This window comes from Rattus norvegicus, chromosome 19, assembly GCF_021556685.1.
Source record: "Rattus norvegicus strain SHRSP/BbbUtx chromosome 19, alternate assembly SHRSP_T2T, whole genome shotgun sequence".
Taxonomy (NCBI): domain Eukaryota; kingdom Metazoa; phylum Chordata; class Mammalia; order Rodentia; family Muridae; genus Rattus; species Rattus norvegicus.
Window position 1 is genome coordinate 40,052,774 of NC_141552.1, and position 26,734 is coordinate 40,079,507.

A 26,734-nucleotide genomic window follows, 5' to 3' on the forward strand; every position below is an offset into this window, starting at 1 on the left:
GAAGGCATGAGGCACTCACTAGAAACCACATCCCGGAGCTGAGTTTGAGTTCCCTTCCTCTCGATCTTGGTATTTGATCCTGTGGACATGGTAAGTCACCAGAGTGATAACGAGACCACAGGGATGAGCTTGGGTCTGATAACGAGACCACAGGGATGAGCTTGGGTCAGAGGTGTGCATACGTATGCTGCAGCTAACTCATGTGTTGTTCAATCTTCTGTTTGTTAGCAGCACTAGGTGAACTGCCAGGCTGTTGGACAGGTCTGGTTACTGGCGGCCAGCCCTCGGGACCCTAAGGAGTAGTGCTTCCGACCCTTATCAAAGTAAGCTTTGGAAATGCTAAGCCAACAGATTCCATCCCGGGCTTTCTCCTCTCCCCTTGGCAGTCACCAAAGCGTCATTTCCTGCTCTCTGGTGGCATCCCACCTTTTCCTTTATCACCATTCCGTCTGAAAATGCCACTCTTGTCCCTCATGAACGTGCCTGATAGTCCTCTCTCCTCTTCGGAACTGGATTCTGTCCACAATTCTCCAAGCTCATGGAGTGGGACCTCGTTACTCTGTGGCATTTATAATCTCTTACTTCCTCTTGTGTTTCTTACTTATCTCTCCCTCTCTTTGATGACTTTCAACCTCCTGGTCAGGGATGGAACTTAACCTTTTCTCAGGCTGTTGAATTACACCATATTTTGTAAATCATCACAGGCCTTTCTGATGACAAAGGCCTCACTGTGAGTGCACGTTATAGATATCTTCAGTTATGAACACCAATGATTCCTATAATTACCCCAGTGTGCTTGGCACGAAGGAGAGGAGCACCCCTCCCCTACAGCTCAATCACGACTGGACTCACCTTGGGTTATCTTCCTGCCATTGTCCCTGAGAGTTTGAAGGAAACAACATCCCCAACAGAGACGACATTTTACTATTTCCCAAACTTGGTCAGAGCTTCCTTTTAAAATGGGTAGACTATTAGAATTACCTTAATAAGAAATCTTGGGGGTTTACTGGTGCCGTAAAACTTTCATTTAAAAAGCAAAGTGCATTGTCACGCTGGCAGCACTTCTGGATTAAGTTTAAAACATTACAAAGCCAAACAAGTGGTAGTCTCCTTGAGCAATGGGATCACATGGCTGCATTAATTCAGGCTCTCTAATTTCTCAGGGCAGATGACCACTCTTATTCCACCCTCCTTCTCTCATAAAACCGCCCCTCAGCCTGTGGGACAGTGTCACCACAATTAGGTGGGCCTTCCCACGTCAGTTAGCCAAGCCTTTTAGAACACCTCGCCACCCCGGACATTCTAGAGATCCTAGAGCCTGTCCTGTTAACAGGAATTGCCACCTGAATGTCAGTAATCATTCGTGGGGCGGTCATTCTGATGATCCAGAATAAACCTGTATTGAGGTTACTTTATTAATAATAATAACATGATAAAAGTATCAAAAATTTAAAAATCACAGAGCTGGGGACATAGCTCACTGGGTTCAGATCCTCAGACACACAAAAGCTAGTCATGGGGACACGGATTTGTGTTCTCAGAGGTGAAGGCACGGTGATCCTGTAAGTTTACTGACCAGCCAGACTGGCCAGAATGACCAGCTCAAAGTTCAGAGAATGACCTGTCTCAAAAACTAAGGTGACGGGATTGGAAGAGGACTCTACGGGTAAGAGTGCTTGCTGCAAGAGTAGAAGGAACTGAGTTCGAATCCCAACTCTTAAAAAGCTAGTTTCGGCTGCAGTTGTCTGTGACCCCAGGACCACTGGGGCAGAGACAGGCAGGTTCCTGGGGTCATCAATCTAGCTCCGAGTTCACTTAGAGGCTCTCTCTCAATGGAATACTTGGAGAGCAACAGAGCTGGGCAGTGATGCCCTTCCTTTGGTCTCTCTGTGCAGGCATGTGAGCATGAACCCTGCATGTATGTGAACATGCGTGCCTGCATGAACAAGCATGTTCACCACACACAATCCCATACAAATATATAAAACTACACACACACACAAGGTGCGGAATAACAGAGGACACCGACACCAACCTCTGAGTTTCACACGTGCATACACAGTAAGCACATACATGTATACACCACACACGCACATACAACACACATACACCCAGAAATAAAGCAAATCACTGGGAGCTCAAGACTGATCTGTGTGTCAGGACCTAGATGTGAAACTGCTTCCTAAGTAGCTGGCTATAACTGGTTTACAAGGATATGAGCACCTCCATTCACTGCCCCAAAGGAGGCTTTTCCCAGGGACCTGATTTTCTAGAGCTCAGACTCTGGCTCCTGAGTTGACCTTCCTCTGGTAACCACGGCAGCCCGTAGCTGAGGTAGGGATTCCTGTTCCCACTCCTCACTCCTCAAATCCTTGCCTGGGACAGTCGACCCACGAGGGGAGAGCCTGGAGACCATCCATGATGGCATCATTTCAATTTTGAACAAGCAACAATCTCTCCACGTGTGCACTTCAAAGCCTCTCTCACTAAGCCCTAACGAAGCCCCGCACACTGGTTTCAGTATCCAGCATCTGCAGTCCTGTTGAATCGGGTCTCTCCTGCATAGACGATGCATATAATTTTGAATCCTCAGTGAATGTCATGTGATGAGCATGCAGCATCTGTCTGTCTGTGGGTGAATGAATGCATGAATGGCAGAGTGGTGAATTGGCCAAAATGCAAAATTAGCGCCTATTAAAGAAATTCATGGTGGCGGGTTCTATCTGAGGACTCGGCCCGTTTATCTCCAATATCACCCTTTATATTTAATTGCACCGAAGGAAGATTACCTTTTCCTAATTAAAACCTTTCTCCATAGAAAATGTTTTTTAAAAAACAACAACAACAACAACAAACGCTTGTTTCTGAGCGAGGCATGAGTTATCCTTATAGTTCCAGCATCTGGGACCGAGATGGAGGGTTCAAGGACAGGCTGGAACACAAGGCTAGACTTGGTCACAATAAAAAAATAAGTTTACACCATGTAAAAGGGGGGATGTGGGTTCAGTATTTGTCTCAGTAACAAAGCTCTGGACCAGCTCACAAAAGCCTCTGGGTCTTAGTCCTCAGCAAAAAGGATAAAAGCAGTAACAGAAGAGTAGTCTCCAAGGAAAATACGATCCAGCTTCTGGCCAGGAGAGATGGCTCAGTGGCCACTGCTCATGCAAAGGACCTGAGTTCAGTTCCCAACACCCACATTGAGTGGCTCCAAACTGTGTGTTAATGCCAGCTCTAGGAAACTCTGATGCCTCTGGCCTCTTTGGGCCCCTGCACTCTGCGAACTGAATGTACCCATTTTATATACATAACCAATAATGAAACGTTTTGTTTAAACATTTAGTTGGTTTCCATTCACAGTTATTTTAAAGTTTTTTGTTTTTTTTTAATTGCAAAGCACTTGGATGTGCAACCCAAGGAGTGATTCTGGTATGTGGCCCATCGACACAGCAAAAACTAAAGCGACATTCCCACAAGCCTGAAGCTAGCAGGAATGTGGCACTGTGCACAGAAGGGCGGTGGGCACTGGCTGCAGACCTCACACACACTCCTTAGACAGTGCTCAGCATCACCAGAAATGCTGGCCACAATTCAACGGAATGAAGAACCACCACTCTCACTATTCAAGCAACGCTCTAGTTGTATAGAGAATAACTTAAACTACCTTAAAGAGGTGTGTGTGTGTGTGTGTGTGTGTGTGTGTGTGTTTGTATGTGTGCACACGTGCACGCTAACAAAACTTTCAATTAATTTCCAACAGATACTTGAGGAAATATAGAAATACACCTCCTGTTACAAAAGTTATATGGATATAAAAACATTTCTAGTGGTTCTGGGGTATATGGGAAACCTTTATGGGAGGGAGTCAGTTCCTTTTTCTATCCTAATTCTTCTGGTTTTGGGCTTTTACCTGCTGTGTGAGCATCATCACCATGGCTACATGCTATCAATTGGTTAATCCGGTTTCACAGCTGACATTAGCATTTTCACGTAAGGACAGAATCAAGGCAGGTGAGTCGACACAGGGCTTCGGAATCCAAAGTTCTCCTGGAAACAATGTGGGGAAGAGGAGGGCTAGCTAAAGTGGGGGGGGGGGGGGACATCTCCTCACCAGGCCAAACTCTTTCCTCTCGATTTTCAAAGCAGAATAAAGAATAATGAGGCAAAAGTATCGCCTCCCTCTGCACATTCTCTGAAGGGCTACCATGACCAGTTTACCGAACACTCTGTTGCCGTCTCCAGGGGCCCAGAAGAATTAGGACAGGGTAGAGATGCTTACCCACATATGGATTAAAGCAGAAAAAAAAAAAAAAAGCTTAAAAAAGACTAGTTAGTTTTCCATCTCTACAACAAAACGCCTGGAAATCAGATTCCGAGAAGACACGGGGAAGTCGTGTCTAAGGACGGAGGGTCCGCTTTGGGTCACAGCTGTAGATGGTTCAGTCCGTGTTTCGGTTGCCTTTGAACTTGAGCTGACACAGCCTTGGTGAAGAACTACTTCCTTCACAGAGGCAGGGAAGGAGTGGAAGGCATGGGGTTGGGGGTGTGGGTGGGGTGGGCACAGGTGACGGGAAGGAGAGGGAGAGATAGGGAAAGACAAGCAAGGAAGGAAAGGAAGGCAGGGAGCGAGATAGACGACAGAGACAGAGAGGAAGGAGAGGAAGGCATGAGGGTGGGGGAGAAAGAGAGAGAGAGAGAGAGAGAGAGAGAGAGAGAGAGAGAGAATGAGAGAGAGAGAGAGAGAGAGAATGAGAGAGAGAGAGAGAGAGAGAGAGAATGAGAGAGAATGAGAGAGCGAGAGTAAGCTGGCCAGAGGTGGGGGGAGAGAGTGTTCATGAGTACCTGTACCAGACCCCAGCTTACCCTCTCACAGCCGGTCTTCAGTGTCCTAACGTCCTTCACTAGGCTCTCTACTTCTTTTCCAAAGATCATTATTAACGAATCAATTGTGTATGTGATGCACTTTGATCATATTTTCCCCCTTTACTTTTTACTGGTTCACGTCTCTTTCCTTCACCTGCAGATCCTCCCCCCAAATCAACCTCCTTCAACTCTTATGTCTGCTGGTTTGTTGTTCTTGCTTTGTTGGTCTCTGTGTGAAGCAAGGATTTGAATACAGCTAGAGAGCTGTATTCACAGGAGCAGGGTGGATCCCACTTCTTTAAACCCAGTAGCACAGGCTGGCAAGGAAGCCTTCAGCACATAGGCCTTGGGGGGACACTAAAGGCGCCCAACTGCAAGCCTTAGCAACTCCAGTTTTTTCTCCCCAGAACGTCACAGAACTTTAGCCTACAAGACACCGGAATGCTTTTGCCTGCTACAATTGCTAAGCCTGGAGCCATCTGAGCAGCCTTTTCTCATTGGTCTACACTGAGGCCTGAAGCCTCATGTGTGTGGATGGAGACTCTGGAGCTCAAAGGTACCTGACATGAAAAGGTCACTCACCTTCAAGCAAGACAAATGGGCTACCATTTACAACTCCCAAAGGCAGCCTGGCAAACAGTGAGTCTCGTGGCAGTGTCTGTGAGACATCCAGAAAAGGACACAGATAACACCAATGCCACAATGCACAAAAAAAGACACAGGGTATCTGAACGCCATAGAAAACAGGTATGAGTCACAGGTACTCCCCTGCCTCAACCAGGCTCAGTGAAGATTTTCTTCCTAGGAAAAGGTGGGGTCCACTTAGGACACGATTGGAGCCTTTATTCTAAGCAACCAGTCTTAGAATATGGCTTGTCATTGAGGAACTCAATTTAAAAAAAGATGTCTGCCTTTTATACTGGGATCTGGTGCGTGTGCTCATGGGCTCTCTCTTCCTCCCCACCTTCGGATCAGACTCACAGTTACTGTGGCTGTGGAGTTTTGAGGCTCTGTAAATCCAAAGGGGAAGAAGAGGGTGGATGGGGACTCTGGGCAGATTGTCTAGGCTCACAGAACCACCACCCTTCGGCCCTCACTGGCTGAGGCACCACCGACTCTCCCACCCCTTCCCTCGTAGAGGTAACAGTCATGCCTCTCTTGCTGAATGAATGCTTGGGCTAAAATCCTGGGCAACCGCACAGTGACAAGAACACACACACCCAAAAGCACAAAATCCCTCTGGAGTCCCTCAGCGCACTGACTCACAACTCGGGGATCATAAAAATCCCCTACAGAGTTACCCTTTCACCGTCTACCTGTAGCAAACAGCTGGAGATGGTGGAGCCTGGTCTCCAAGCCAGATTTCTCCAGATCCTCTACTCCATACCCTACCTTACCTGACTCACAGGACACTCCACGGGGAAATCCTCTAGCTTCCAGCTTTCACTCTAAGGGATCAGGGCCACCACAGTGTCTGAGAGCTGGGACTGCACTTCCTACTCCCTGCTTTGTCCTCCACTCTTCACAGGTTCCAAGCACTTTGCATTTGTAAATGTAAGTAGCTCTCTAGGTCCTCCTGAATTGTCATTTGACAGCTGGAAGCTGGGACACTGAACTCTCTCCTCCAGCCCGAAGCCATTCCACTCCTCTGAGCATTGTAGGCATTCTTAACGCTACCTGGACAGTGAAATCTACATCAGGAGCCTCTTGGTGTCCCCACTGCCTGGTGGCACAATTTAGCAAGGATGCCTTTCTGTAAGCCCAGGGCTGGACTTGGTCAGGCTGCAACTCCAAAGCCATAACCACCAGACTGCTGTCCCTTGGGGCAATGCCAGCAGAAACTATAATTTCAGCAGATCCCTGAGAAGCACATGAATAATGTATATGATGTAATGGGCTTTGAGTTATTAGAGGGGAATGGGGCTGGGACAGATAAATTAGACCTTAACATTTGCAGCTGACTTCCAGGACACAAGTCTTCATGTGCATTTAGTTGACTGTCCTTGTCAAAGACCCATCACAGGCTTTCTTTGGAGAGAAAGCTGGACACTAACAGTTTTCTTGGTGCTGTTGCAGACATGTTTGTATTGGAAGCTATGCCGTCCCTGAAGAGTAAGACACTAAGGTCTCTCAGCCTACTGTAAGACTTTGGAGAAATCAGGACACCTTTCCCAATTAGGACGCTTCCTGTTCGCTTCTGCTCCTCCAGTCCTAAATAAAGCCTGTTCTGTTCTCATTAAGTCCTTACTTAATTAGCTCAAATAAAATCAGGGCTTAGTGTAGTACGGTCAGTCACGCTATACCAGTCAAAACCTCATCCAACCAGTTCTGTAAATTATGATCGTATGCATCAGGGTGGCACTTTTACCATTGCTAGTATGAATGACAGCTATATCCATTGGACACAGACTCCCTAATTACCCTGGTCCCCATCAGTCCTTATCATCTCCTTACACGGCTGTTTTTGCTTAGCAACTCATTCTTCAAGACTAAAAGCACTGCTCAGAATAGAAGCAGACTTCTGTAGTCAAAAGCTAACCGTCTACCTACAGGGAGGATAATGAAAGCTCACGTGGTCATTCAAAACATCTGAGGACACAAGTCCTGTTGTGCAGTAAAAAAATATTCCTAAGCATTTAACATTTAGTCAAACCGATGTTTACAATGCACCCCCTCTCCTCTCCTTTCTTAATCTCCCCCTTGTTCTCCTTCGAATGATTATTTGATTTTTAAATGCCAGACGTTAATAACACCCAGGTACTAATCCTTTACTTATTGGCTGTCAAGACCAAACCTGCCCAGGAAAAATGTCTTTTCAGAAAAATCTCTAGGGGGGATATTTTCTGGGGAGGCCTGAACTAAGTTGATGCCTATTCATATCAGAAACTACCTTATGAAATAAATCCGAGCAATATTAACTTCTTTTTTTTCTTTTTCTTTTTTTTTTTTTTTTTTGGTTCTTTTTTTTCGGAGCTGGGGACCGAACCCAGGGCCTTGCGCTTCCTAGGCAAGCGCTCTGCCACTGAGCCAAATCCCCAACCCCTCAATATTAACTTCTTACTGCCTGTGTTTACACACCCGTTCTCCTAAAGCCATATCATCCTGCCTGCAGGCTAGACAAAGTCTCAGATAACAGCTGGTGGCTTTCTCTCCATTTCTAGACCGGAAAAGGCACTCAGAATCTCAAGGAACTCGGTATGGGGATGAGGTGACTGGAACAGTTTATACCTTCTGCTTAGTTCTATGGGTAACTTAGAGTTCATGCCTTTTCATTTTCAAGATTTATTTATTAATTATATATAACTACACTGTAGCTGTCCTCAGACACACCAGAAGAGGGCATCAGATCCCATTACAGATGGTTGTGAGTCACCATGTGGTTGCTGGGAATTGAACTTAGGACCTCAGGAAGAGCAGTCGGGTGCTCTTAACCACTGAACCATCTCTCCAGCCCTAGAGTTCGGGCTTTATACTCTCTACAAAGACAGACCCAATAGTCACTCTGCTTTGTGGAGATTAAGAGCAAAAGCCGGGACAGTTACCAGAGTCAATGCTTTCCCATCTTTTTCTTCCCTTCTGCCCTCCACCATCCCTCCGAACCTAGTGAAAATCTGCTGCCTATGAGTGAGGCCACTCCATTTGCACACTGACCACACTGGCTGGGTGATGTCACAGAGCTTAGTGGAATTTGGAAGAGGCATCCGAAGGGGCATAGAAACAGAAGACGCCCTGATAAGACGCTCATATGCTGATACCATTTCCAACAAGACTAGTGCTTTTGCTCCAAAGACATTCCCAGGGTCTTTCAAAGATGAATGTCCTCTACAGGGCTGTTGACTTTCCTAAGCTTCTGACCCTGAAGGTGTGTGTATGTGGGGGGCGCGGTTGTTGTATGAGGGTGATACATGTTTATGCATGTGTCTGTGTGCTCCCACACACAGGCCAGAGGAAAATATTCTCTTCCACTCTGTGTAAGTGTTGTGGGACCTCTAAATCAAAGATCTAGTTCACAAGAGTAGGGAATAAGGAAAGATATTTCCCCAAGGACTTTATAACAGTCAGTGCTCAAAATACTGTACTGAAAGTTGATTATCAGCAAAGAACATTAGACCTGCAAGTGGCCTTTACAAGCATACATGCTCAAGTGTACTACAGCTTAAACATGGGATTGTGGGGGCTGGAGAGATGGCTCAGTGATTAAGAGCACTGACTGCTCTTCCAGAGGTCCTGAGTTCAATTCCCAGCAACCACATGGTGGCTCTCAACCATCTGTAATGGGATCCAATGCCCTTTTCTGGTGTGTCTGAAGACAGCTACAGTGTACTCATATAAAATAAATAAATCTTAAAAAACAAACAAAAAACCATGGGTTTGTAAACAGTCCCTGTGACAAACTGAAAGGCAACACATGAGGGTGCAAGGTATGATTTTTGTTGGTCACCAAAGATTTATTTTTTTTAATTTACTTTATGACTGTGTGTGTGCATGTGCGTATGCATGCATGGGTATGTGCACGTGTGTGCAGGTGCTCTAGGAGGCCAGAAGAGGATGTTGGAGCCCTTGAAGGTAGAGTTACAGGAGGTTGTGAGCCACCTTATGTGGGAACCAGGAGCTAAACTTGCAGTTATGAAGTACAGCAAGAATCTTAACTGTTGAGCCGTCTCTCCAGAACCTTCAACCAATGTTTTTATTGGCACTAAGGAAGGGGAAGGGATCACAAGCCATTATAAATATGTCCACAAAGCATGCAAACGAAGGTCTTGAAATTATGAAGGTGTCATGGACCGGTCATGTGGGCAAACACCCACTCTGCAACTGAGAGGTAACGACCCGATGACAGGCTCTGAGAAAAGGCCTGAAGATTTGTTACTTTATACAAAACCAAACAGCATGACACCCTGTAGGGATGCCGCAGGACCTTCTGCCAAGTGGGCTGAGGAAAAGGGGAAATCGGCTTAGCTAGGGAGCAGGGAGGGCAAGGAGGCCCATCTCAAGGTAAAGGCTAGAGGGCCAGTGACATGCCTAAGGATGATCTGCTGTTCTTCCCCAGAGGATTGACCTCCAAAAAATGTAAGTAGGGAATGTGGGGCTGCCCTGTAGAGATGTCACAGAGATGCAGCTGTAGTCGCCAGTCAAGGACAACAGTATGGTGGAGATGGGGGTGGGCACAGACTCAGTCAGTCTCCTAATTTGCATACTCAAGGCTCCATCTGAGGCCTGAACTGCCTTAGCTCCCTTGCTGGCTTTCCCAAGCTCCTGACACTACTCCTCTTTTTGTCTCCCTTTTAGTCTCTTCCCTTCTAATATCAGTCAAAGCTAAGCACATAAACTCAACGGGCGCTTGCTACTAGCATGTACTTTTTCTGAGCACTTAGCTTCCTCACTGGTCACAGAGCAAACCTATTACAAAATGAAATTAGTGGATCTATGGAAAGATCACAGCAGAAGGCCTGAACTACAGGACTTACATAAATGTTATATCCTCCTCCCTTCAGCTTCTGTTAACTTTAGTTAAAAAATAGTAATACAATCATATACTAATGAAAACAGACAGCTACAGTAATTGTGTCTAAATTTAGCTTTAGACAACTCAGATTTATTATGAAGATGCTTCTAGGAATGTGTTCTGCATTTTTCACTGCACAATTGACAAGTAAATGTGTTAATATGTAGAGTGTCAGACTGAAGTGAACTCCCCATTTCTCCCTTGTACTGTGGTCAGAGTTCACATGTAAGCCTATTAATTTATAATAATAAATAATATTGATAAATATAATATAATTAATTAATACAATTATATAAATACATCATATGATTAAATAACATAATCAATATATTTTATATACTTATGTATAAAAAGATAATAAATACTAAAATAGTAAATAGTGTAATGTAATATATAAAATGTATAATACACATAAAGATAACATGAAAAAACAAATAATTCATCTCAATGTTATAAGAAATAACTAATATAATATTGATAGTTAATGGTTAATATAATAAAATGTTTTTTATTTTTTTTATTTTTTTCGGAGCTGGGGACCGAACCCAGGGTCTTGTGCTTGCTAGGCAAGCGCTCTACCACTGAGCTAAATCCCCAACCTCTAAAATGTTTTTTATTAAAGATTACCTTCACTACTAGATTAGTAGAGGTTCAAAATTTCTCTCCAATTATTGAAACTCATATGATTTCTTTTATTAGGAAGGGCTAAGGTCAAGTGTGGTAATGCTTCCTACAATTCTAGTGCTCAGAGGGCCGAGGCAGGAAGATCAAGAGTCCAGATGAGATGGCAAGGGCACTGGCCAAGTTCACTCCCCAGGTTCTACAAGGTGGAAGGAGAGAGCAGATTTCCTTCATTGTCCTCTGACTGCCAAATGTGCATGGTGGCTTGCAAGCACATGTGAGTGCACACACACACACACACACACACACACACACACACACACACACACACCAAATGCAATCAGACTATTACACAAGAGTTCAGAACAATCCTGGGCTGAAGTTTTAATGTCACTAATCATCACAGCATGTGGGAGGGGTGGAGGAGAGCCAGAGTTCACCTTTCGGCTTTCCGGTCTGAAGTGTAAACAGGGATCAATCCTTGAGCTGCCTTTGACCTTCAGTCAAGCAAACACCTGCCCAGGGAGCCTCAGAACGAGACCAGGAAAAACGTGTTCCGGTTTGCATTTCCCAGGCTGGCATCACGCCAAGGTCTGTTCACCTGACTGTGTTCCCAAATCAAAATCAGAAGAGTTGATTTCACCCAAATGGAAATATCTCAGCCCAGGCTGCAGTGGAGATTTAAGAGAGCCTGGTGGCTCTGAGAATTAACTCACCTTCCAACAAACGGGGTCACACAGGACATAGGCAAAGAAACAAACTCAAAGATGTCTTCAAAGCGGGGCGGTCACTGAGCCCGCTGGGAAAGAGGACAGAGAAGAGCAAAGAGAAAGGATCAAACGGAAGTCATGGGTCCCGCAAAGGGTTAATCTAACAATGGCTTTGAGGTCGGGCAGCCTGTCTGCAAACATACTATGACATCAAATTAACTTAGCTTGCTGTAAGACGTTAGCCCTTCTCCCACAATGAGAAGTGCATACACATAGACTGTCTGTCACTTAAACACTGGGCTAGCCTTTACCGCATAATAGTAAGGAATGCACCACAGGCAGAGGATGTACCATCATAATGAGGTATGCCATACATGAAGAACCATGACAGAGTGGGGCAGGGCTCATACCCACATGCAATGACTCTGGAAAACCCTGACCATCTGGGAAACATCCTTCTCTCATTTGAGTCAGCCTGAGATTCTCTCTCTCCCTTGTGCTCTAACACAGTGTGGAGTCTTGTTCCTGTGGTCTGTACCTCTGACTCAACTCATCAAGAGAGCAGAGGGCCACTGGGCCCTTAACAGACCTGCTGCATGGATCCCATAGCTCAGAAGCCCAGTGATCTAAGCTCACTGAAAAGATGTGTAAAGTGACCCAAGAGAAAACTAAAATGCCATTAAGTGTGAGCTAGAGGTTGAGGCCATGGTGGGACACTGTGGGAGGTGACTGTGCTGTCATCTGTGCTCCACAGAACACACAGAACAGGAGACTGGTGGATCTGAGGTCCTCTGTCTCCCACCCAGTCCTCCCCATGGTCATCAGTATCCAAGGGGATCGGTCCTGTGAAAAGGGTGGAGGGAGGGAAAGAGGTGAGGAACAGGAGAGCCACTGAGGACTGCTGAGTGACAGAGCTGGTGAAATGTGCACAAAGGAGGGGGTGGGGGAGACAAGGTGGGGGGAGGTAGGAAAGAGAAGTGAAAGCAGAAAAAGTGGAATGAGGTAGAAACAATGGTGTCTCTGGATCTAAATTCTCTTCAATGCCTAGTAAAGATACTTAAGTGTGAGGCTGCCTTAATGTCGCACAGAGAAACATTTACTTTAACATTATGTTTTAAAAGAACACCCCCCATCTGTCTCTCCCACTCCACCCCCCATCTGTCTCTCCCACCCCCACCCCCATCTGTCTCTCCCATCCCCCACCAGCTGCAGAGGTCTTCTTTTACTCACACACTGGTGAATTACAGTAACTATTCCTCTATATCCACCTGAGAACACGGGCCAGGGGAGGAAGACAATGGACTGACATCCATAAAGGCTCTTTTTACAAATTTATTGCTACCCTTAATTCATACCAATTGTAGCTATCAGTGGTTTTGCTGCGGCAAGCCCATACACGTATATGTTGTCCTTTGGTTGGCCCCATTTTCCCAACCACCCTTCCCATGTTTCCTCTACCTCTGATCTTCCTGGTCCCCTCACTGTCCTGAGTGTCTGTCTACTACTTTCAAATCATCTTTTGTTATTATCATTCTGATCTCCACACATGATGGATGAGAGAAAACCCAGCATACTTGTCTTTCTTTATTTTGCTTAACACAATGACCTACAGCTCAATTCTTTTTCCTGCAGATGGCAAGACTTCCTTCCATTCTTCTCTCTACAGAGTAATATTCCATTGTGTCTGTGTGCCATGTTTTCTTTATCCATTCATCTGCCCATGGGCAGGTAGGCTGACTCTAGTGCTTGACTGTTTTGAGTAGGTCTACCATAAGGATAGGTGGGCAGATGTCTGCTTTTTTCTGACTCCATTGCTTACAAATACACCCAGCTGTGCACACACAGCTGGGGAGCATGCAGCTGTGCACTTACAGCTGGAACACATACAGCTGTTCACATGCAGCTGTGCACATACAGCTGAGTCACATATAGTTGTGCACATACAGCTGTTCACATGCAGCTGTGTACATGCAGCTGGATCACAGAGCCAGGGATGCTTTTTACATTTTCTTATAATGTCCCTGAGACTCTTAGAAGCATGTGCTAGATAGAAGGTAAGCAAAATCTAAACTCATACAGGAAGAGAAACTTTGCAAAGCACATTGACCACAGTAGGGGAAACATGTTGTCTGCAAAGCTGCGCCAAGATGAACATATGAAGCAAGGCAGTGGGAGGGAAGGACTGGAAGGCTTCAGGAAACAAACAGCGCATGCTCAGGCAGGCCTGCAAAGTCTGCCAGCCCCTCCTTCCCTGGGCTTCATGCCGCAGGCGGCACCAGAAAAGTCTGCTAATGGCGTACAGGAGCAGGTGCTATGTAAATGGCTGTTAAGGACTGGACGTCTCCGGCACGGTGTTTTGGGGTTCCCTCAGCTCCCATCCATTCCATCCATTCTTAGGAAAGCTTCTCCATCACTAACAACTGTTTCTATTCCTGACCGTGTCTGTGGTCCAGTCCTTTACTGTAGGATACAAGAACCTATCTTTCAGCAGAGACCTAGATCTGTCCCTAGATAAACCTCCCAGCTCCGAATCCCTGACACGTACACACATGTGGGAACCCTGACCTCTTGAGAGTGGGTCCTGTCTGTACCAACCAGGCTGGACAGAGCAGTCTGTCAGGCTCTCAAACTCCTCATCCATCCACAGGGGAGCTGCCAGCTGCTTGCCTCTTGACTTGTGTTTTAGGCAAGTTCAAAAGCACCTAAGTGGTGTCAAAAATCCTGTCAAATCCTCTGCAAATTATACACATTTGTTCACACTGACCCTTTGAGGCATATTTACATGGTGACCACGTTGAGAACAGCAGCGGGAGAGGAGATCACAGACTAAGCAAAGGAGACCTATCTGCTCAGGGCACAGACTGTCTCTTGCTCGTAGCACTTACTTGGCATGAAATTTTTATGAGCCAAGTGTCACATAGCCAGGGACTGTTACATACAGAAGTCATGAAATCATTAAGTTCCATTAGGAGTTAACACATAATTGAACTAAGAGTAACATGTATAAATATATACATACGGATACATGTATGAATAGAAAGTATACACATATTATATAAATGTCTGCATGTTTAAGGAAAAACCAATGAATTCCTGGGTTCTATAAAAATGGCAACTTTAACTACAACCACATTTCTTACAGCAACAGGATTCACACTCTGATTTTGGGCAGTGGCAACCTGACATCTTCTCTGGTGATATCCACCGGCTTGAAGTTTCTAAGTCTTAATTAACTCACCTGCAAACTAAGAAGCTTCTAAAGGTACAGGTGAGGTCTTAGAATCCTCTCTCTCTCTCTCTCTCTCTCTCTCTCTCTCTCTCTCTCCTCTCTCTCTCTCTCTCCTCTCTCTCTCTCTCTCTCTTTTCCTAGAAAGCTCAGGGCTGTTTTTAGATTCTCAAACACAGTGGTTGTAACATGGAAATTAGATTAGCATATACCATACGCATCAGTCTTGCAATGACTGTACAATAAATGTAAACTCTCCCGGACTCCACTATTAACAGTGGGACCGAGAACAAGTCCCTCAGCCTCTCTGAGCCTTAGTTTCCCTTTCTAGAAAGTGAAGGGTACAGTGTCTGGTGCATGTGACATAAGGTAATAATTTGTACGAATACCCAATCCTTAGAATGACCATACAAGCTGGACAAAATGCACCTTAAAAGAGCAAACATTTCAGAGACCAATTAAATCACCCAAGGAAAAGAAAGGCTGATGTGGGCGGGCAGTTTGGACCCACACCTTTAATCACAAAACTTGAGAAAGGCAGATCTGAGTTCAAGGCCAGCCTGGTTTACAGAGCAAGCCCCAGGACAGCCAGGGAACTTGCAAAGAAACCTGTCTGGAAAAACAAAACAAAACAAAACACAAAACTTAAAAAAGAAAGAAAGACTGGTGGGTGAGCAATGTAGGGGGACTGGGGAGGAAGAGGGACAACAACAAAAACCCCAATTTACTTGGGAGGCCAGACCCAGCAGTGCTGATAACCAGCTTTTAATAGAATTATGAGCAGATGGGCAGACAGACAGGAGTCATTACCAACAAGGGAGGGAGACGATCCCTGATTACTCTGGAAATGACTAAGGTGTTACGAGCACACGACCTAATAGCATCAAACAAAATCACCCATGTGGGAGCTGAGCTTCATATTTTTCAATATTTAAATTTAAACTTTGATTTGTAACAGCAACAACAACAACAATAACAACAACAACAACAAAATTCTCTACTAAACAATAAAACTACCATCTCCTGGGACTGGAGGAATGGCTCAGAGATTCAGCTCACTGGCTCTTTTTGCAAAGAACCAGGACTCAGTTTCCAGCACCCACACAGCGTCTCACAAACATCTCTAACTCTAGTTTCATGAGCTCGAGCTCTAACGCCCTCTTCTGCCCTCTGGAGGTACTGCATGCCTGTGGTGCACAAACAGACAGGCAAAACCCTCACACACATAAAATAGAAATCTTTAAAATGAGAAGTCTAATTGTCAAAATAATGAAATAAGAAGGCATGAATGAGAACTGAGAACAGCAGGGAAAGAGACCTGGAGCACCTCAGGCAGCTGAGGCGAAAAAGACTCTCAGAAGAGCAATGCCTGCTCAGTAAATTAAATAGTTTGAGAACTGTGGTATATGGAAATTATAAAAATAAACCAAATGGACTTTTCAGATTAAACACAGCAAGAAAAACCATGAACTGGAACATAGATCAGAAGAAAATAGATAAAACATGTAAAGATTGCTCTGTGGTATGAGAGACAAAAAAGTCAGACATAATTCAAGTCGTGTGGCAAGAAGAGATGGAGAAATGGGAGATACACACAGACAGTGGGGGCTGGGATGGACAGACAGACAACATAGTATAGAGGATATATAAAGAAACCATAGAATTCCCCAAATGGGAGGTGCTTTAAAAACAAAAACAAAACAAAAACAGAAACAGAAACAAAAACAAAAACAAAAACAAACAAACAAAACCTCGAACAAACAGGAAAACCACCAGAGAAAAACAAAAACAAAATCCCAGAAAACAAAGTAAAAAACAGGACGACTGTAAGCCGGTGGTGACAACATGATCCCATAGGGACAACAAAGTGATAGACTGAGCAACAGTCGGCTTTTCAAGAGAAACAATTCATTCAGAAGACAACGAACAACTTCTAGACCACACTAAAAAGTCTGCCTGCAAATCAGGTCAGTCCGGCTAGCATGCTCCCAGAGAGAGATGACCTTTAGATATAATTTTAAAATCCACGCTAAACCCGGGTAGGCACGAGCATTGGCGATCTGCCTGTTCCTAGCCCGGAGCACCGGTCTGAGACCGTGGCCAGAGACCATGACCGCAGCCTCTGCCCATGTGTTTCTCCTAGCCAACGCCTCTCCCACAAACACTGGCTCTGCTTCTCCAGAGCTCCGAGACCTCTCTTGCCAGCCCACCACCCTGCGGCCGGCTGTGAGCGCGCTCTCACCAACCTGTGCTCTACCCCGTTATCTCTTTAGTCCGGCTAGCTCAGTCGGTAAAGCATGGGTCTCTTAATCACAGGGTCTTGAGTTTGAGCCCCACAGTGGGCGCCATATGTAGTGGGTCATTTTAAAAACCCCAAGTTTTGTTCGACTAGACTCTTGGACCACCAGCTGCCCTCCTGCTTTGCCAAGCCAGGGCTCCAGTCTGGTTGAGCTCCACCCAATTGCCCACCTGAATCGTCAAGACAATCTTAATATTTAAAATCAACAGATGACACAACTGCTGGGCGCGGGATCTACTAAACTAATCAACTATTCTATGTTGGAATTCTTCCAGTGGACACCACTGGTCTAACAATTCCGGTCTACACCCTGCACACCTCTTGCTCTCTGCCTTGCTGTAAGGGGCTATTCCTTCCTTCCGTGTCCCCTCTTCCTCTCTCGGACCTGGGAAGCCTGTCTTATCTTTGCCCGATGGTTGGCTTCTTGTCGTCTTTATTAGCTGACCAAATAATTAGTAAAAATTCCCCTACAGGGTACTTTGGAGGAAATAGAAAAAAATGACTTTAAAATAAAAATTAAGGATAGAAGAAGATTAAACAAGCAAATGATAGTAAAGCGAATGTAACTGAATATGTAAAAATAAAAATGGCTTAAATCCAGTTCCGGCCATGCCCTCTTCTGACCTTGTGGGCACTGGGCACACATGTAGTGCACATAAATGCATGCAGACAAAACACTCAAACAAAAATAAATCTAGAGTAAAATCGTTTTTAAATAACAGTGATTGTATACTGTTGGAATGAAAATGTACTAATTAAAATGTGTCATAAAAATTTGAGGACTGGGGGCAAAGAAGTTAAAGATAGTATATATTACCCTAGGATATATATAACCTCCTAGGATACACACACACACACACACACACACACACACACACACACACACACACACACAGATTAAAGAAGGATAAAGCATAAAAACTTGCCTACAATGCCAGATGCAGTGACCCAAACCAGTAATCTCAGTATCCGAGGCTGAGTGGGAGGATCTCAAGTTCAAAAACCCCAATAAAAAGTTTTTAAAAAGGCCACTGAGATGACTCAGTGGATAAAGCACTTGTCAAGCCTGACAACCTGAGTCTAATGTCCAGCTATCCTCTGATCTCTACAGATACACTGTGGCATGTATTCTCCACCCAGTACACAGACAGACAGACAGACACACACACACACACACACACACACACACACACACACACACACACACAGAGCTGAGGGGTGCAGGCATACACAATGATAAATAAAATTTTGAAAAAATTATTGAAGTTAAAAAACTATATATAACTGCTAGTGTACATTGCTAAGTCAAAAACCCTTTTGTAATTTCCCTGTTTTCCTACTAAAATAATACTGGAGCACACATAGAAGTCTTAGCTGAAAAAGCCTTTAGCAAACATAACCTTCAAAAAAGAGTAGCCCAGCCAGGCATTGGGCACACGCCTTTAACCCCAGCACTATGGAGGAAAAGGCAGATTCATCTTTGCAGTTCAAGGCCAGCCTGGTCTACAGAGAGTTCCAGGACAGCCAGAGCTGCACAGAGCAACCCTTTCTTGAAACAAACAAGCAAACAAACACAGCAGCAAAGCTCTCACATCTCGCCACAGGGCAGGGGTTATAAGTAAAAGAAACCAGAGCATTTAGTATAATGGCATGTGTATGCTCAGGAGATGTGTGTCCTGACTGCACAAGCCAGGAGAAGCAGGTCTTCCAAATGGGTCAGGAAAAGGAATCTTATCAATTTGCTACTGATAAGAAACAAGCCCAAAACACAAGATAGTAGGTGTCAAAGCAAGCAGTTGGAGTTCGGGGTTGATTCTGATCCAGGAGTCCGGAGGCTCAAGTTGAAGAGGGGTTGCCACAAGTTCAAGGTCAGCTTGGGCTGCATAATGAGAGCCAGGCCAGCCTGAGCTACAGGACAAAGCCTCAGATAAGGAAAAAAAAAATTTTTTTAAATGAAAAAAGAGAGTTCAGCAGTCTAAAGGTGCTTGCTCTGGGAGCCTAAATTCAATGCTACTGAACCAATCCCAAGAGAGCAGATGAGAGCAGGGGTCCGTCAGCCTGCAGAAGGAAGCAGAGTGAAATCAAAAAAGAGATCTAGAAAACCAATGTTGGGACACACACACACACACACACACACTAATAAGGAAGTAAAATTTCAAAAGGTAGCCTAACCACTAATAAAATAAGTCCTTATACCGGTCAAGCAAGTCAGAAGACACAGGTTTTTTCAGTGAAGAACTCAACTTGGTAAGAGCTCGCTGCAGCTATGAGTGTGCAAAGACATCTATAACCCCACCTCAAGGCGCGCAAAGTAGACAGGTGAGGGAGGAGCAGCCAAAGCTGTGCCTACCGCGAGCACTCGAACGAGCTCTCTGTAATTACACAATCCAACTTTATTTTTGATTATTTATTTGCCTTTCTGATTTAATTATTTATTTATGTTTTTTCGAGATAGGGTTTCTCTGTGTAAACAGCCTGGCTGGCCTTGAACTCAGAGATCTGCCTGCCTCTGCCTCCGGACCGCTGGGATTCAAGGCTGGCATTAAAGGCGTGCACCCCCACCCCTGACAGACTTCGATTTTAAAAGCCGTCCAATTGAAAACGCGAATGGCTCGCTCAGCCGCCCTAGATTTCCGCCCTCCTCCAGCAGAGTCCGCTGCTGCAGGAAGCCTTTCCCACCAGTAGGGAGGGCTATCGTTTTCTGTGGTAAATTAAACTAATTCTAAAATATTATCGTTGTGAAAGTCAAAGACCGGGCAATAATTCCTAAAGAACAAGAGCTGGGGGACGAGTTCTACTTGATCTATTCTTCCGGAAACACAGGGTGGCTCTTGGCCTGGGACGCCCACCTCTCTCGGTCTGAGGCTTCTCTCCCGCTCTCCCTCCTGCTCTCTCCTCTCATGGTCCGGAGTAATCTGCCGGCCATGTTCAGCCTATTCGCTTTGCTCTTCCTACTCTCTCCCTTATATCTACAATAAGAAACTTCTTCATATTTTAAGCATAAAAAAAGAAAAGAAAATACCGTGTGGCATTGGTAGAAACTTTACTAACAGGGACAAAGTCACAGGTGCACACACTTGGCCTCTTGCTTTGTAATAAAATCAGACCCACAGTGAGACTACAGTGAGTTTCTGGCAAATTATGCCAGATTATTAAACATGTACACACTTCTTAAGTAAAACTTGCCTTCCACATCGTATGGTGTGCCAAAATTAAATCCGAGTGAATGTTAGACACCAACTTGGAAGTTAAAGCTCAGAGTTTGGGGAAGATATTATCGATAATTACATTTTATCTCTTAGGAGGAAAAGAATAAGTTACTGGCCAACACGAAGGCCTTACCGTAAGGGGGAAGGGATCTCTAAAGGATTTGGATGTTAAAAGGAAACACCTGTTCCCATTTAGGAACTGAAAAAGCAAAAAAGAAAATGAAGATTCTACCACACTTAAACAGACTCACCTCCAGAACTTTAAAGAATCTCCATATGTCAGTAAGAAAAAGGCAGAGCAACTCAGTGGAAAGGACTAAATATTACAGCAATCATGACACAAAGAATTGCAAAATGGTCAGTGGGTACGTGTGAATGTGGTCAACTTATTTTAGTTAGAAAATAAGTCAACTCTGCCACTCGTTATTACTAAAACCCAGAGAAGGGAGGTGGCCCACTGGTGCCATGAAACAGCTAAAAGCTGCAGACTCAGCATTCACAGGGCCCCGGTGAGCCACCAAGGCCCAACCAGCAGCCATGTAACAGAACAGATGATGAATGGATTCTCCTACACTCCTAAAGGGCTTTGCACAATACACAAACAGCCACAAGCAACAGTTTTTACGAGTATCACCAAGCAACACACAAGTTTGTACAGTTCCATTTCATCCCTTTCTAAAAAAAAAAAAAAAAAAAAAAAAAAAGCAAAGCCCAAACAAACAAAAATTAGAGACCCAAATTATCGTGGTTTAGGTCTACGTTCCTTGTTGAAAAACAGAAGTAAAACAAGATGTGTTGACCAAAAAGCGTGAGACAGCTCTTAGCTTTGAGGGTGGGTGAGAGTGAGGCTTGGTTGGGTGTTGGTAACAGTCCCTCGTTTTGTCCTGGTGATGGTTTGCAAAGTGTTCACTTTCTGGTAAATTCTTGTACTCTGCGCCTTATTTTGTGCAGTTTTATTTAAAAAATACTTTAAATTTTTCAGATAAAACGACTCAAGGAAGTATTCTGAAGGCGTGTCCACTGAAAGTGACATCAGTAACAGTGGTGGCACACGCCTCCAATCCCTGCACTCAGGAAGCAGAAGCAGACAGATCTCTAAACTCAAGGCCAGCCTGGGCTACGAGGTGAGTTTCAGGACACCCAGGGCTACCCAGAGAAACTGTCTCAAAACACAAAACAAAACAAAACAAAACAAAACAAAACAAAACAAAACAAACAAAAGTCTATGCAGAGCATTTCCAATGGAGACCAGCTGGTGGAGGGACGAGGTAGATGGTTTGCCCGTCCTCCTTTCTGGCAGGAGGAGACATCTTCCAAGATGGACCACCTCCTCCCTGGCTCCATCGGTTTTCTCTCCGGTGAAACGGTTGCTTTGTGTCTCTCAGGCCTCACACAGTGCCAGCCTCCTTTGCTTTGCTTTGCTTTTCGACTCAGGTAACCAACCCAGTCTCTGTCCGTAAGGCCTCTCATTTGACGGAAGCCGAACTCTGCTTTTTGCTGGTGCCCTGCACACTAACAACTTTAAATGGATTTATGATTTTTTTTTGTCATCTGTCTTCTACTCAGCTGCAAGCATTGTGACACTGACGCTGCCAATAAACACTTGTTAATGATCGCACAAGTTAATGAATGAACCCCACACTATTACATTCGAGACACGGTACGACGACTTCCAAGATGCCCCTGCTATCAATTGTTATGAGTACCAATTACCGGACCAGGCCCATCACCACCACTGGTGGAAAACAACTTCTGTTGGCAGGAGTAGTTTCAATCGTTCCTAAAACAACATCTACAAAAGCATCTAAAAGGCAGAAATTTAAATCTTTGCAGACTAAAGTCATCCGGGACAGATTCTAAGTGGACAAGATGAGATGCCAATAGACTTCTAAATATCAGAATACAGTAGGAAGATTAAAAAAAAAGAAGACCCCCTTAGCCCCCCTGCCTAATTTTCACATCCTAGTGCAAGTGACTGGGAAAGATCGGGCATGCTACAGAAACTCAAACTCAACATGTATTCATGTTTGTCCTAGGCATGTCCCTGAAATTACAATGTAATACATTAAAATGCACACACAGTCCAAGACCATCTACAAAATGAACTGGAGCATTGGAAGACGCTAGTCAGGACTTTCACAACAAGGTCTGCAACCCTACAGATTTTCTGTATCACTGTTTTGAAAAAAATGCAAAGAACAGCAGGTTACCTACAAGCCATTGCTTGCGCTAGCCAAACATTTCAAACGTAAGCACGCTAGCATATGCTCTACCAGAAGCCATCTGCACTTTAATGTGGAGAAAAGCAGTTTATAAACACAGTTATGTACACACCCCAACTAGAACTACCATTTATATACAGCAGGTCATTGTAGGGGCAATTTACCTACCTAACACTCACACTGGGAAATGCAGTCTCAACTCTGCCGATGTCAGCAGGCCATCCCATGTCTGCAGTCTCTTTCCTAGTAAACCCTCTATTTCTGTCACTAACTTTGGCTAGAATAAATATTCTAGTAACATGAGGGAAGGTCTACTATCTCTTAACACTGTAAACCGTAACCTCCCCCTATGCAAAACAGCTAGTTGATATAGCAAGATCTTTCTAATATGGAAATACTTGGGTTATACGAAGAGATTTGCTAGTAACCTTGGTAACATTTTGCTTAAGGAGTTTGAGAACTAACCGAACTAGTTAAAACGCAGTTATACACCTACTTCTTTTCATGACCAGAGCCAAATAACTTGCTTTGTTTTATGCCGGATCTCATGCAACAAAAGAATTCCATTTTCCTTATTCATTTTCATAGGTCATATGAATAGAGGAAGTGACCACATCAACCTCTGAACAGATTGCTTCCCTGGTAACAAAAGGTATTTTACACCTGATTGCCCATAAAGACAGCTGAGTCCAGGCTAATCACCTCCCGTCTCTCTTCTCAATACATTATGTTAAAGGTGGGGGAGGGAGAGTGTGCAATCCGGCGTTCGATTCTTAATAATAATTCTCCATTCACTCATTGCTAGTCTTATCCTAACCCTCTGTGGGTCACCCAGAACTCGAAGACCCCATCGCCTGAGAGGGTCAGGAAAGAGGCGTTTCTCTCCTAGTCCGGGGGACAATAAAATCACAACTTAGACGCCTTCCAGGCCCCCAGTCAGGACGGGCAGGCAGCCCAACCCGAGAGACCGGGCGGCGTCCCTGGTGTCCGAGGCAGGGCCCCGGGCGGAGCCTCCCGCAGTGCCCGGTTCTTACCCGCCAATCCGCCGCCGCCGCCTCCGTCGCCCCCGTGGCCCTTCCTTCGTTGCAGAATGAAGTAGGGGTTGGCTCTCTCAGTGATCCACAGCGCGTTGGCCAGCAGCACCTCCTCGGGATTCACCCACATGGTCCCGGTGGCCTCGGGCAGTCGCACAAAGGGGCCCAGACACTGGCGCGCTCTCCCGGGCACACGCGCGCCCGCCCGTCTGTGGGTGCGGGGCCGCGATGGCCTTCAGCAGACTGCGGCCCGCGGCTCCCGGCCCGCGACAAAGATCCAGCGGGCAGCCGGGAACGACGACGGGGATTGGGACCGAGCAAGTAGCATCCTCTCCGCGGCGCCGCGCTCGCCAGGCGCACAGCCTCGCAGCCCGGCCCGACCCACGGAGGGGCGAGCAAGCTGCAGGGCTCGGTCTCGGTGCGCGGCGCTGTTCAAGGGCGAGCTTGTGCGGGAATCAGAGCCCTCAGGGCGCGGTGATCTCCAGTAGCCCAGCCGGAGATCACTGCTCGTGAACACTGAGCGTCGGGGCAGCTAGCTGGAAGGACGCTCCGGGAGCAGCGAATGAATGACGACAGCGCGGCTCAGTCGCCGCGAGCCCGGGTGACGGCGGGTGGCTTCTCGCGAGCCCGGTGGGAACTGTGTGCGGAGCGCAGGGCCCCACGCCCATCCCAGCGTGGAGGAAGCTGCCCCGATCGCAGAGCCTGCGTGTGTCGTGTGTATTCAAGGTTGACGCTCGGCGGGACAGCGCCACCCCTGCCCTGGAAACGTGTGCTCCAGGTTTTAGACCCGGCTCTAGAGCCAGGAGTCGAAGGTGGACGCAGCCAATGGTTGGTAATGTTTTTGTTTCCTGCATCCCTGGATCAAGTCACGCGCTAAACTTGTCACCGCCGGTGGCCCCTCCCCTCCCATTCCTTTGTAATTAAAGCGGCCCCGCTAACTGCATTACATCACTTCTTTCCTTGACCTACGGGGCGTAAGCTATAGTGAAGTTGGAAACGGCCCAAAAGCTTAAACCAACTAATTCTCACCACAGCTGTTCCTATATTGGGCATTAGAAGCTTTGAGGAGCACTAGTATGGCAGAATTCAGAGGTGGATTCTAACTTAATGGATGCACTGTTTGTTTATTTGTTTGTTTGTTTGTTTAAGAAAATTAAACCAGAGATCCTCAGACCAGGCACTTTTATCCTTAACAATTCATCTTTCCCTGCATTCGTGGAATCTCTTTGTGGTCTCAGCTCATCTACCGCATATCTGATGCGACTAAACGCATCACCCAAGAGATCAGAGAAATGTTGTCAGCAAAAGAGGTTTCCTTTTTCATATGATGAGAGGTTTACTAGACTCTGCAATGGCCCAAACTCAGGGATTAAAAGTCTGCTCTACACTGCCCAACTTGTAAACTAGCATTTTCAAAGAATCTACAAAGTCCCTTAATTACGGCATTTTTAGGATCCTTATCTTGATCAAACACCTGGCTTGCTGGGCGTGGTGTCACACGCCTTTAATCCCAGCAGAGGTATTTGCCTCTCTGTGAGTTCAAGGCCAGCCTGTTCTACAGCGGATTCCATGACAGACTACACAGAGAAACCCTCTCTCCAAAATCCAAACCAAATAAACAAATATGTGACTTAACACCAAAACCTCTACATGACCTAAAGTGCAAATTTAGCTTAGCTTTTCATTAGTGTCTTGGCCCCCAAATACTATTTTCTTGTGCAATATACACATTCAATCACCTACTCATTCATTCAATAGAATGTCTATTATACCTATGGCATAAGGAAAAATTGAAAAAGCATAGGAAAATCTCTGCCTTTGTGAAGTTAAAACATAAAATTATTAATAATATGACAAATCTTGCAAAAATGCTTGGAGAACAAACTTGGACTTTGAGCAGAATAAACACACACACACACACACACACACACACACACACACACACACACACACACACACGGAGGTCATAAGGCAAATTTTGCAAACTACCAGATAACCTATAGAGGGGCATTGACCAAAATGGGGAATTACGGGCAGTTTGTGGTGACCTTCAGGTGCCAGGCTTCTAACAGATTTTAGGATCAGAGCCTGGGCCCTGATAGTCCTGACAAGCTAGGCCTCACTGCCCAGTGTCTTAGGCCACTTAAACAGGTAAGAGGCGCTGCAGAGGAGAGAAAGGAGATTACTCAATGTGGCCTCACTGGGAACCGGAACAAAGATTGTTCTCCTACCCCCAGTCCATTTTCAGGGTCCTGGAATGCTGTAAGGTGTAGCTTTAAATGAAGGAGCAGTGGCATGCATAACTAAGCAGCCCTGGTCAGGGTATAGTCTTGTTAATCATCACTGTCTTGCTCCTGTCTACCTCACAAGGTGATCTGACAAGGTATTACAGTGTATGGAATCTATTCTTTGGACCCAGGGCTTTTTTGTTTTGTTTTGTTTTGTTTTTGGCTGGCACCAGGCTTCAATCTGTTCCTTCCAGCATACGATTTTGGAGGAAATTCTAATTGGGGGGGTGGGCGGGGGCATTATTTCAGTATTTAGAGGGGAAAGGGTGCCACAAGTGTTTCTTTAGACTGCCTTCTTTCTGGTATGACCAGGAGTGTTGTAATTCTGCATTCTGTGCCTTTTTTTTAGTGTGGCATTGTAATGAACAGGTAATTAAATGGATCTCAGTTAGGACTGATGCATGAGGGCCCTAACTGTTCTAACAGCCTGCAAGATGAGAGAATATCTTTAGTTCTCTATTCATTTTGTTTTAAAGCCCCCGAAACGATTTCATTTCATGTGAAGAGAGAAGCAGGCCACAGATGCTTAGATAAGGTGCGGTCAATGATTCAGCTGTGTGTGTAGGGGTTGCCCTGAGTTCTCCCACTTTGAGAGTTGGTTGAGAAGAACCAGCACACAAAGGTTCCTGAGTAGTCAGACAGTTTACTGATCAGTACTGGATCTGACCCAGGAGACCTTCATCCCTGGCTGTTCCTGGTGTGCTCTGTCAGTAAAGAAGTCAGTTTCAATTACAGCAGAGGGAATTTACCAGGGAGCTA

The 26,734-nt window shown here is 45.4% G+C and overlaps 1 protein-coding gene and 1 long non-coding RNA gene across 2 annotated transcripts in view; one reads left to right on the forward strand and one right to left on the reverse strand.

Moving 5' to 3' along the window:
• Nucleotides 1-24,537, reverse strand: part of Tbc1d9 (TBC1 domain family member 9) — a 101,106-nt gene extending 76,569 nt beyond the window's left edge. Inside the window, 1 exon segment of the mRNA NM_001415072.1 lies at nt 23,688-24,537. Within this exon segment, the coding sequence (NP_001402001.1) occupies nt 23,688-23,817 (130 nt within the window). The 5' untranslated portion in view covers nt 23,818-24,537.
• On the forward strand, nt 8,583-24,867 carry LOC147999404 (uncharacterized). Its single transcript, XR_015644056.1, has 3 exons — nt 8,583-8,722; nt 21,414-21,555; nt 23,242-24,867. It is a non-coding gene; the product is annotated as an uncharacterized LOC147999404 (long non-coding RNA).
• The last annotated feature ends 1,867 nt before the right edge of the window (nt 24,868-26,734 follow it).